The 13,936-nt window shown below is 43.0% G+C and overlaps 1 protein-coding gene across 1 annotated transcript in view; it reads left to right on the top strand.

Moving 5' to 3' along the window:
• The window catches only part of LOC145111090 (putative NADH kinase), a 48,002-nt gene extending 34,799 nt beyond the window's left edge, over positions 1-13,203 (top strand). Inside the window, exons 2-4 of the mRNA XM_079047390.1 lie at positions 12,655-12,850; positions 12,935-13,015; positions 13,081-13,203. Of these exons, the coding sequence (XP_078903516.1) occupies positions 12,655-12,850; positions 12,935-13,015; positions 13,081-13,203 (400 nt within the window). The remainder of the gene's footprint in view (positions 1-12,654; positions 12,851-12,934; positions 13,016-13,080) is intronic.
• The last annotated feature ends 733 nt before the right edge of the window (positions 13,204-13,936 follow it).

Raw genomic sequence — 13,936 nt, 5'->3', positions numbered from 1 at the left:
CACAGACTTCCTTCTCATAACAACTATCTCGGCCCAATGTGACACACCAGACACAACGCTCGCTTTACCCCAAGCGATTACTATAATCCCAACTAAAATCGTCTCACCCTCGACCTCTGTCGACAACTACCCATTAGTCTCATGCGTCTCGCGGTCTTTCCCACACCAACGAACCGACCCACCCAGTTCCATGACACCAGATGAAAACAATACCCCTTCCAAAAGAAATCCATCTCTAAATCCGAAATCTCAATCCATTTACTCGATACACCACAAGAATCAAACTCAACTCGAGAGTCTGGCCCGACGCGAATTTGGAACCACCCGTCCCAACAAAGCACCCAACTCATGACTCATGACTCGCAACCCACTCGTACATCACTTCTCCGATCCCTTCCAATTACGGTGTCCACAACCTAACTCAGGATATAATGATTCCCGACCATTATGGAGACCTCCGCCTCTTTCCTGATCTGACCACTAGGCTCTCGGATACTCAATGCAATAAGGCTACTCAAGCCTACTCAATGCAGTAAGGCTACTCAAGCCTAAGAACTGTCCTGAGTCATGCTCTGACTAACGAACAACGTAGTTTCTCGCAGCACCACGACACCCTTTCACCGACTAGTGAGTACTACGGCTCCCTACAGTATCACAACACCCTCTCTGACTAGTGAGTACTACGGCTCCCCGCAGTATCACAACACCTTCTCACTGACTAGTGAGTACTACGGATCCCCACAGTACCACAACACCTTCTCACTGACTAGTGAGTACTACGGCTCCCCGCAATATCACCACACCCTCTCACTGACTAGTGAGTACTACGGCTCCCCGCAGTATCACCACACCCTTTCTTGCTGCAATCCACATTCTTAAATAATCTCACTTGTTGTCACTAGCCGAAGGGCTCCCACTAGAATCATAGATACTTGATACTCCACTTACTATCTCGTAATTCAAGCCTCAAAATGACCCGATAATCAGGGCATCATGCTCGGATACCTCGCTACACCATCACCGAACCTCACGAAGTCTTTCCTCACCCACCGATCTCCTGTATACAGTATCATACCCTGATACCGCACATCATCCTTTCAAAGTCTCGCAACTGATCTACCTCTCGCACCACTCGTAACTCCGAAATATTCCAACTCTCAATTGAAACACGGAGGAGTCTTCAGCGACTCAGAACACGTAGACGACAATCCGAAACTTCCTCCTCTATTGCTCAAAACTCATGCAAGAATACTCATAACGACCCTGAAGTTGGTTGCCCAATCAACTTCTTCCCTTCCCACACTGCATATAATAGCCCATACCTTGATCCAGAAATTCTCAACCGCCGAACTAACCTTACAAGCCAACCACCTCGAATTCACAATTATAACCTTGAAGGATTCCTAACCACCACAAGGTCTCCGACCAACGTCCAATTGCCGTGGAGACACTCATCCTTTCTCAAACACGTACCACATGCACTATCTCGCTCTGCACCTCGCCTTGACCACCAATAACCTGGGTCTCAGGAATCCGCACCGCAGATCTCTATATCCAGTTCTCTAACCGCTCTTGAACAAATCTCTGATCTCCTCAAAAAGTACCCGGTTCTCCCCCACTCAGGGTTCGAACCATCACCAATTAGTTCACCAACAATCTATCCCACAGACTGTTTTTACCAGTAACATCGCACCTACTCTTGGAAGGTGATACGCAAGGCTCGATGATCTCCCCGATGGAGATCAAGCAATTCCAAATACCCCGAATCTCAGATGAAATCCTCAGAAACTTCTCATCATGACTACCTCTGGTCATTCAGAATCTCGTACCAGCCCACTACCGGACATCTCAACTGTCCAGTAGTAACCCTGACGCTCAGTCTGAAAATAATGAACTAACATACTCCTCATCCTCGACTCCTCAACCAACGTCCCATCACGTGAATTATCATAAGAGCAGAGACCTCATTTTCACACTCGATACCCATCATAGACAATAAGAGCCACCGCTCCGATATACTCCTCTTGATCGTCCGTTGCTGCAACTAACACATGCTCTACTATGCTCAAATAGGGTGTATCCTGGTCCTTGACCATCTCAGTCCCCACTGACAACCTGCTCATGCTATATCCTTACCTCGCGGTAGACGTACTGCCCAGATACTCCGATGAAAGATCGTAACCAAAGCTACCCCACAGGGCTCACCCCCAACCTCGGAAACCGAAAATCTCAATACCTCTCGTGTTTCCCACAAGAACAGAAATAGCACCTCTCAGGTCATAGAAAATGGCATCTCCACTATCGGCCGGTCGCTCAGCCCAGACCGTATTCTCCCATAACGCACCATCCCTACTCATCCCTGAGTCTTGCGACTCCAACTGGCATCTCACCAACAATCCCTTGGAGCTAACTCGATTTCCCTTTCAAGGGATGCTCCACTAAAACTCGTTCATCATGGCCCTCTGGCCCCATATTCTTTCACATCTGATCTCAGTCTAGACAATCACCACAGAATAACCGGTAAAACCAGAAACACTAACCGCCACGTGTCCTGGTACTCAAACCACGTGACCACCTCTCGATCTGCTATGAATCATGGTACCCGAACCATGTTACCTCCTCTTAATCCGCTACGAATCATGGTACTCGAACCATGTTCTCTCTTCTCAATCCACCTCAAATCATGGTACTCGAACCATGATATCACCTCTCGATCTGCTACAAATCATGGTACCCGAACCATGACATCACCTCTCGATCTGCTACAAATCATGATACTCGAACCATGACATCACCTCTCGATCTGCTACAAATCATGGTACTCGAACCATGACATCACCTCTCGATCTGCTACAAATCATGGTACTCGAACCATGACATCACCTCTCGATCTGCTACAAATCATGGTACTCGAACCATGACATCACCTCTCGATCTGCTACTTAGATCCTCCGGAATACTCCCTGCATCGAGTATGGGTCCTCTGCTTTCAGTAGTACGGGCCCATACTACCTGCCACATCTACCCATACTCTCTACACGGACCATCCCAGAGTCCCTAAGTACCTATTCAACCTTCGCAATCACCAGTCCCGACATGTGTGCTCGCTTCCCAGCGAAATGCTCTACTCTGTCAGCGTACTGATCTGACTAAGGTCACTTCCTAAGTTCTCACACTTCTCCGCCATCAGCTGCTGAGAAACTCCTTATGGTCCCAGTCATCTACCTCCTGAATATCGTCACATTCACTTGGTAGCTGACTCCCATCATCGGGAGTTCCACAAAGCACGAAGCAAGCAGCATTCGGGCATCGAATAAACACGCAAAACCCACTCTAGGTGATAACTCCACTTTCTCTACTCATACTCAAAAGATACCATCGAACTCAGCAACTCTACCCCTCGCGGGTAGCTAACTACTCTCTCAGTAGGTTCCACAAATGCTCATCTAGGTATCTATCCTAGATTACTCCTCTACTCAAATCCCTCTCTAAAAGGATTCCTGATGGATACTCTTACTCAGCACATACTCGAAAGCTCATCACAGATAACAACAACTCCTAGGCTAAGGCATCACAAATCAGGCCACTCTAGTCCTAAAATATGAAATACCTAGCCTATCTCTAGCATGCATAATACCTCATAACATATCTCATAATACAAAGTAAGGGTATTTTGGGAAATCACCGTTCGGGCTCTGGCTGATTGTACACACTGCTCTTCCTCGTTTTCTCTTAGAAACTCTTGTTCACTCTAGGAAAATCATTTCTTTGAAATTTTTTCTCAAATCCTCAGTTTGAGTCCAGATTTACCCGAAGGTGCATCAGAGTCCCTCAAACCAAGGCTCTGATACCAACTTGTAACACCGTAAATTTTCAAACGAATTTTTCATTTTAAAAACGCATACTTTTCATAACATTTTGTATAAAAATCTCGTTTATTCAAAACACAACTCCATTAATAATCCAGGATCCTCAAAACATAACTCTTTCTCTGGTGTGTACAATCAAGCCGATGCCGTCCCACGATCCTGAGAAACCTGAAACACATAGCACATAACACGGTAAGCACAAAGCTTAGTGAGTTCCCCAATATACCACATACAGCACATAAGCCACTCGAGGCTATAACTCGGTATGACCCTCCGGTCAATGTGTCTCAGCGGGACCCTCCAGTCCCGTAGCTCGTTGGACCCTCCGGTCCGGTCTAGCTCGTTGGACCCTCCGGTCCGGTCTAAATCGTTGGACCCTCCGGTCCGGTCTAATCGAGGATCCTCTGGCCTCATGAATCGTTGGACCCTCTGGTTCGGTCTATATAACACATATCATACATATAACAAAATGTACATAAATCTCAAACATACGCATACACATAAGACCCTCCGGTCTGCACATAAATACCACTCTAGGTGATGTATAGTGATAAGACTCACCTCGTATGATGTCTAGTATATGCTCGGTCTTGATATCCCCGATCTAGCCTCCTCCTATCAAAATGATAATATCTCTTATCAATACTCTCTTTATGTTCTCATTTGAAAAGAATGGGTAGAAGACCATTCCACCCCTCCATGACCTCTCTTGAATCGGTTAGACCAAAACCCTAAGGTCAACGGAAGTCAACTCCAGTCAACGGTCCAAGTTTGACTAGACTCGTCGAGTGCACTCGGGTGACTCGGTGAGTCCATGCGTGTCCTCTGAATCCTCCTAAGGCCTTACTCGACTCGTCGAGTTAACCTTTCACTCGACGGGTTACCACTGATCACAAATCATTGAGCAACCCGATTCGACTCGTCGAGTCCTCTCATGGACTCGGCGAGTTTCCTCCATGGCAATGCTCAATCGATCTTCTGAGGTCAGATCTGTTTCTCTAACTTATAGATCTGACCTTCTCACACCCGAAAGTCATGTAAAGGTCCCATCTTTATGTTCATGCATCACACATATGGCTCTATTTGATGAAATAACTCTTAAAATGGTAACCTAGACTCAAAACTCTTATGGGACTGCATAAAGCTGGATGATTGGGACTCTCTGGACCTCTTAAGGTCCGGATCTAATGTCTATTCCTCAATGGGACTCCATATGCTCCATATTCCAACTAAAGAAGGGGTAAAGAAACCCTATATTCATGAGATCTACTAACCATACGAAAACAGGTAGAGATTTATACCTTAAACAACAGTTTTGAATGGAATAGAAGTAGATATGAGCCCCTCCAACAATCTAGCTTGAACACTCTCCTTCTTCCTTGCAAGAATGCACCCAAAATGATGAAAATTAGCTACCTCTTTCTCTCTATGCTCTCTGGATCGATTAGGGTCTCTCAAGGGAAGTGTAGCTGCAGATGAAGGCTATAAGGGCCTTTAAATAGGTCACAAACCCGGACAATTAGGGTTTTCCTCAGCAGCACTGACTCGGCGAGTCAGATACCCGACTCGTCGAGTCCATTCATTAAACATGTCACCAAAACGCGACTCTACTCGACGAGTTAAGGCACCAACTCGTCGAGTCACTCCTCATATCTCGAAATGAATACTCAAAATATTATCCCTGGAAATCCGGATGTTACAAGTACTGCTCAGAAAGCTAATTTCGGGACGAAATTCCATCTAACGGGGGGATGATGTGACAACCCGTAACTTCTACCTTGTAAGTCAATCCAATCAACCAAAAGTCAGACTCGTTTCTATTGCCTTTTAGCCTTGTTAAGGGTCATTCTAATGAGTTCTAAGCCTAGTACACTCAAGGATTGTGTGTTAGGATGTGTTAACTAAAGTTCATCATGTTGCATTTGAGCCGGAAACTCCATCACAAGGAGTTTACGGCCACAAACTAGAGTTTACGGCCGTAAACTCTTGGCAGCTGTGAACCTTTCCGTATATCATATACTTCCTTCATTATTTCTTCATTTATCACATCTTCAAGTCGAGAAAACTCATTCTCTCTCAAGTATGATCAAGAACACTTCCATTTCTCTTCAAATTTGCAAGTGATTCTTCAATTGTTTCTTGATATCCTTCTTGATCTTGTGAAACCCTTTGATTTCATCCATGAATTCAACTCTTTTGGGTTAGATCTTCAAGTCTTCATCTTTTCACCAAGAACACCAAGAACACACACACATGTTCTTGGGCCGTAAACACCTTCAAGACGTTCATTAAGTAAGTATCATTTCCATATACTTGTTATACATTAGAAGCTCTTGTATCCTCATGAGACAAACACCCTATAAGCATGAATCAAGATCCAAAATGCATCATCTTCAAGTGTTTACGGCTGTAAACACTTCTTGTGGCCGTAAACTCCCCTTGGCCATGAACACATCTTTGTGTGGCCGTAAACTCCCTTTCACACAATCACATTGTAACGTCCCAATTTTCAAGTCCATAAATTTCTCTTAGATTAACTGACTCATAAAAACATTCATAAGAAAATACTGTGAAAACACATCATCTCATAAAACAATGTATCATGTCTGAAAACCCAAGTCATAAAATAATAACATATCAGAGTACAATCCCAGAAAACTCCATGCGGAAATCATATGTGTGTGATGCGCTGCTACACTGCCGGCTCCTTCCCCTTAGACGAAGAGGTACCTGAAACCAAAACTAAAATTGTAAGCACAAAGCTTAGTGAGTTCCCCCATCATACCACATACCATACAGACATATCGCATACATACTGCTGGGCAATTATGGGGTGCCCGACCTACCCAGTACAGCCATTCTGGGGTGCCTACCTACCCGTGTCAAGCCATTCTGGGGTGCTGACCTACCCATGTCAAGCCATTCTGGGGTGCTGACCTACCCTTCGGTCCTATCAACCGAACCTCGGGGACTATTCCACCCCCTACTGCTACTATCACATATATCATAACGTAAACATGTTGTCAGACGTTTCTGGGGTGTCCGACCTACCCTTCGGTCCTAACAACCGGACTTGAGGACTATTCCCTCCCTACTACCACTATCACATATAACATATCATGCCAACATATAATCATATCATCACATATTGTCAGACATATCTGGGGTGTCTGACCTACCCTTCCGGTCCTAACAACTGGACTCTACTACTGTCACATATACATATCATGCTAGCATATAACAAATCAGGTAGTAGCAAACATAGCAAACATAGACAATTATCACGAAGACAATCATCTATAACAACTCCTACTGGTGGGCAGGCATTGTGGCCGTAGACCCACCACTACTGGAAGGTAACTCACCTCGTGCAAGTAGCTGCTGATAATCTGTGCGGGAAACCTCTGTCTGCTGCCGCTCCGGAAATCCTCCGGCTACAATCCCCACAAAATACTTAATCAGAGTCTGATATCTACTCTTAGGGTAAAATGACCATTTTACCCCCAACCAAGTCCAAGTCAAAGTCAAAGTCAACTTCCAGTTGACCCGACTCGCCGAGTTGGGCCGTCAACTCGTCGAGTCCCTATCTCTTCAACTGTCCTCATCCACGATTCTACTCGTCGAGTTTATCGACGACTCGACGATTTCCTCTTCGATATGAACATCAAATTAACCTTCATCCGACTCGCCGAGTTGTATGAACACTCGTCGAGTTCACCTTCATCAGATGAACAAGTTCTGACCTTGACTCGCCGAGTTGTATGAACAACTCGTCGAGTTCATCTTCAATCATAAGGAGATTGCCTTGGACTCGCCAAGTCTGTTCTAGCACTCGTCGAGTCCCATGAACTCCAGGTCTAAAATTAAGTCCAATGCGTTGGGTCACTCTTTCTGTCCTGCTACAACCCTTCTAACACCCAACTGAGTCCTTTTGACCCTCAACAGACATGGGACTCAAAGCCTTGGACCCGTCGAGTCCCAAGAACGGACTCGCCGAGTCGATAACATCCACACCCTAGATCCTCGACTTCTGATGTACAACACTTGACCAAATGATAGATCCAAGCCCCTAAGCTCGATCTAGCACGTAAAGTTACAAACTTTACGTGCATGCATGGGACTTTTGATCCAAAAAGGCTCTAAAATGGCTCTAGTGTTGCATGGGGCCTTCCTTGGGTGCAAAAGCAACCCAAATCTGCCTTGTGACCCCTTTAAAGACCTGATTCCAAAGCCTCAACCCCCAACCATGTTTGCAATCATGGTTGGTTACCAAAAATGTCTTATAAAAGCCCTAAATCTCCCCAAAAAGGGATTTATCAAATGAAAGAGCAAGGTACAGACTTTATACCTCTCAAAGATTGCAAATGATGAACCAAACTCGAATCCTTCAGTTCCCTCTTGATCGTTCTATGCTCTTCCTTCTTCCTTGTGAACAAAACCACCAAAATCACTCAAAAGCCTTAGATCTTGCACCAAAACACTTAGGGTTTGCTATGGAGGGTTTCTGGGAGCATAAAGGGGCGATGGAGGCTGCATAAGGTTGTTTAAATAGGGTGCAAACCCTCAGATTAGGGTTTTGTCCAGTCAGAGCCTACTCGTCGAGTCCGGGACCCGACTCGACGAGTCCATCACTTAAATCCCGTGCCTCATCCCGCTTCTACTCAGCGAGTTGGTCCTTCAACTCGCCGAGTCCAAGCCCAAAAATGCAAAATACTTAAATAAAAATACATACCAAGAACCAGGTGCTACAAATCTCCCCCACTTATTTTAGACTTCGTCCTCGAAGTCTGCTGCTCGATCCTGGAATAGCTCTGGGTAATGCTCCATCATCTCATCAATCAACTCCCAAGTCCACTCCGAGCCCTTCCGGTGCTGCCATTGCACCTTAACTAGTTCCACCTTTTTGTTCCTCAGATCCTTCGACTTCCGGTCGAGGATCGCCACTGGCCGCTCAATTTAATTCAGGCTGTCATCGACCTGAATATCCTCTAAGGGTACCACTGCTGAGTCGTCCACCAAGCACTTCCGCAACTGAGAGACGTGGAAAGTGTTGTGGATCTGGCTGAGTTCGGCTGGCAGATCCAACCTATATGCCACCTTGCCCACCCGGGCTATAAACCTGAAGGGTCCAATATACTTGGGACCCAACTTGCCCCGTTTCCTGAATCGGATGACGCCCTTCCATGGCGACAACTTCAGAAGAACCATATCCCCGACCTGAAACTCCAGGTCCGATCGGCGCTTGTCGGCATAACTTTTCTGCCGACTCTGAGCAGTCTGAAGTCTGCTCCGAACCTGCTGAATTCTTTCTGTCGTCTTGAGCACCACTTCGGTGCTCCCCATGACCCTCTGACCAACCTCACCCCAACATATCGGGGTTCTGCACTTCCTCCCGTATAACATCTCGAAGGGAGGACGGTCAATACTCGCATGATAGCTATTATTATACGAGAACTCCGCCAACGGAAGGTAGGTATCCCAGCTACCTCCAAAGTCTAAAACACATGCCCGCAGCATATCCTCTAATGTCTGGATGGTCCGCTCGCTCTGACCATCCGTCTGCGGGTGAAAGGCGGTGCTAAAATGCAGACGAGTACCCAGTTCGTTATGAAACTTCTTCCAAAACCTGGAAGTGAACCGCACATCCCTGTCTGAAATCACCGATACTGGCACCCCGTGTCGTGCCACTACCTCCCTGATATAGATATCGGCCAACCTTTCGGCCGAAATACTTTCCTGAATCGGGATAAAATGGGCGCTCTTGGTCAATCGATCGACGATGACCCAAATCGAATCCACTCCTCGCGCGGTCCTAGGAAGCTTTGTGATAAAATCCATCGTAATGTCTTCCCATTTCCACAGCGGGATATCCAACGGCTGCATCTTGCCGTGTGGCCTCTGGTGCTCGGCCTTGACCTTCCTGCAGGTCAAGCACCGCTCCACATACCATGCTACGTCCCGCTTCAAGCAGGGCCACCAATAATCAGGACGAAGATCTGTATACATCTTCGTCGCTCCGGGATGGATAGAAAATCTGGATTTGTTTGCCTCCTCCATCAGGATCTGGCACACGCCTCCATGATCCGGGACCCGACTCGACGATTCCATCACTTAAATCCCACGCCTCATCCTGCTTCTACTCGGCGAGTTGGTCCTTCAACTCGCCAAGTCCAAGGCCAAAAATGCAAAATACTTAAATAAAAATACATACCAAGAACCAGGTGCTACACACATGTGATTGTAACACTTCATTACAAGTATTTCCTAGTCCCTAAGGTTGTTTCCTTGCATGTTAGTTGTTTTAAACGCTAATTACATGCCTATATATGCCATTACATGTCATTTAGGACTCGTTTGTGTCTTGGGAATTCATTCGTGGAACTTCTCATCCTTACGCGAATCTTCAATTGAATCACCCATATAAGGTGAGTTCATACCCCTATAATCAATCTTTTAAATGTTTTTAAATGCTTTTAAGGGGGGGGGGGGGAATACAAGTTGAACACAATGATATTGTGTAAATATTTACCTATGATAACCATCACATTAAAGGATTTCTTATGCTTTTGTAAGTGATCAAATCTATTCAACAACTCTTTTAAAAAGATGTTAGTTTATTGTTCATGAAACTCCGTTTTAAAGTACAAGCATAACTCAGTAGATAATCGGGTCTTTTCTACAAATCAGGGACAGTTCAAAACAAACATACTAGTAAACTATAATAGGTATAGTTTACGGGTTCAGTACTTACTATAACTAGGACATGGAGGAACATACTATAACAAGAAACGGGAAGGAACATACTATAACAAGAAACGGGAAGGAACATACTATAACAAGAACATAAGAACAAATCATGATTCACGAACTTATACTTTACACTCCCAGTAACCTAGGAAGGGAACTTATCATTAACTCATTGTTCTAAACAAAAGATCATAATAAACATGGTATAAGGTTATATATATATATATATATATATATATATATATATATATATATATATATATATATATGGTGCATCTACAAAGTGCCAGGATTTATATATATGGGTTACATCTACAAAGTACCAGAGTTATATATGGGGTACATCTACAAAGTACCGGATTTTATTTATAAAGGGTACATCTACAAAGCACCAGACAATAATAAATAAAACACATTAATATATACAAAACTCACAACAGTATCGACTAAGGCGTTTAGAGTACGAGATTTCATTACTTCTAGTAGTCTTCCTAACAAATAGAACAATGCCACGTAACTTCCTAGTAACATGAACATTCAGTTAGAAGGGGGCCTATAATGCTAACTTTATGATTCCTCGGTAGATACATCAGGGATATATATTAATCAGGTCCGACAGACAGTAGGATGTGTGCTTTCCGCTTCATTTCCTGTTCCTTGTTTGGTTGTGGGCTTAGAGCAGATTTTACCCAGTCTACTACCTATTCGACCTTAGCTATATATATATCCTGTATACACCAAGTAATCATAAGGAGTATCAGGTATGGGTCAGGTCGTAACATACAAATTCAATATACCGTTTTCTAGTACAAAAACATACTTTTCAGATAGAACATTTAGTATACTAAACTAGAAACTTATAAGTAAAAGGTTTAATTCATTTTATTAAACCAGTATAACTTAAAGGACCTTTAGTGGTTAATTCTATAATACCTTAGTTTATACATCAGGGTTATATATAATTAATATCCGATAAGTAGTTGGATGTGTGCTTTCCGCCTTACTTCCTGTTCCTTGTTTGGTTGTGGGCTTAGGGCAGATTCACACAATTAACTATCCGTTCGATATTAAATTATATATAGCTAGTATAAACTAAGTGATTATAGAAGGAACTATTGTGGTTACCATTTTTACTAAAGGAAATATATGATTTTCTTAAAGAATGTTTTCATCAAATAAAGGAACTATTACAGTTAACTCTGTAAGTACCAAATGAATACACCATGGTTATATACAATGAAGATCTAACAAACAATGGGATGTGTGACTTCCGCCTCATTCCCTGTTCCTTGTTTAGTTGTGGGCTTAGGGCAGATTCACACAACCAATTGTATCTTTGATCTGGATTGTATATAACTTGTATCCATTTAGTACTCATAGAAGGAATTGTAGAGTCATTTTTACTTTCATTCATCATATCAGAAAATATAGGATTTTCTAGAGGAACAGGCGAACTTTTTCTAAAGAACTTACTTTTCATCACTAAAATACTTATGAACTCACCAGCTTAAATGCTGATCTACGCTTTCCAAATAACTTGTATTCTCATGAAACTAGAAGACAGGTACGCGCGCTGGGATTCAGAAGATGGAGTATAGTAGCTTCATGTCTTGTTTTGTTATTTACTTTGGAAGTCAATCTTTTATGAATCACGTACCTTGTAAACACTTTAATATTAATGCAATGGTTGGTTGTTACTTTGATTACTATGATGCATGTGTTGTGATACTAAACATGACGTCCTCCGCCCCCAAACGTTTCTGTTGTTTCGGTTTGGGGGTGTGACATAGTAGGATCAGGTATTCCAACATTGTTTGTTGTTTGATTACTAGAACTCCAATTCTCTCTGAAAGATTTCAAACTTAAGCCTGTAACTCTAACTATTTAAAAGGATCGTAAAAAAATGGCCAGTTAAATTATTATTCTAAATAGATAGAAATATAAACAAACAAGTCATTCATTATTCATATTTATGTTTACAAATACGAAACTAGATCACCGAGATAGCTTCCATTCCAATAAACATATCATTTTGTAGGAACAAGCAACTGGAAGGTGGCATACAATACATTGAATGGGATGTTGTTTTTCGTAGTCATCTATCTCAACCAATTCATAATGTGGACCTTGTTGTCACCATTGGTGGTGATGGAACCCTTCTATGTGCAAGTCATTTCTTGAATGATTCAATTCCATTACTTGGATTAAACTCTGACCCTAATCAACCACAAGAGGTTAGTGTGTAAATGCTATAATAACAATGTAATTTCTTGAATTATTATTTTGCTTATTGTTTTATTGATTTGGGAAACTATTAGGTGGAAGAACTCGGTGATGAATTTGATGCAACAAGAAGCATTGGTTTTCTTTGTGCAACAACTATCAAAAACTTTGAACAGGTAGATTACATTTGAGTAAACACACAAAAAAAAGATTACATGTGATATATTCTTCCATCATGTAGATGCTAAATAACATTTTGGAGAATGGAATGACTCCTACTAAGCTATCAAGAATGGCTATTAAAGTGAACTCAGAGCTACTTCCACTATATGCTCTTAATGATGTTTTGATAGCTCAAAAATAACAAGAAATTCGTTCAATAAAATATGAGAGAAGATGATTAACCGGTGTATAGAGGAGAGAATGAATGTAAATCGTCTGGTATCTACCCAAAAACGAATTAGCAACGAGCCGGTGAGCAGAGGAGCGAGGCTGCGATGGTATTTGAACTTGCAATACTACAAGTGTGTTTGGATATCACTACTCCAATATTTGATTATATCTATGGATCAGAGCCTCGTTGGCATCGACGGGAAACTTAAGACGAGATCGAGATATCAGTCCGAGATGCTTACGGAATTTTGATGGAGTCATGTCGGAGAATCGAGTGACACCATGGACCGCCGACGGATCAAGCTTCTGGTGACGCTTTGCGAGGCGGAGGTTAGTTTTGAAGACGGTGAACCTGTAATCGTCTTCTGGTTTGGAATGTAGAGGGGGAATGGCATCGATCGGAGGATATGGAAGCGGTTGGACGCGAGGAAGACGATACATACAGTACGTATATTTAGGGAAATTTTCGTTGATATTTATCATATGTGTTTGAGTTTGATCTTCAATAGAGATAGATTCTAATAAGACGTGAGTACTCCGTCGATCCCCAATCGAACATTTTAGGTCTCCGACGATCATTGCTGCAATCGAAGATGATCAAGAACGAGATCGATCTCTTCGATTGTTGATTTGTCTTTGATGATTTGGAGATTAATAACAGTTGATTGGTAGTAGTTGATGATTACAGAGATAAGATGAAGAGG

The sequence above is a fragment of the Lactuca virosa genome, chromosome 5 (genome assembly GCF_052849685.1).
Source record: "Lactuca virosa cultivar CGN04683 chromosome 5, Lactuca_virosa_CGN04683_v6, whole genome shotgun sequence".
NCBI lineage: Eukaryota > Viridiplantae > Streptophyta > Magnoliopsida > Asterales > Asteraceae > Lactuca > Lactuca virosa.
Note: the sequence above shows the minus strand (reverse complement) of the source record. Positions and strands in the feature narration are given on the sequence as shown.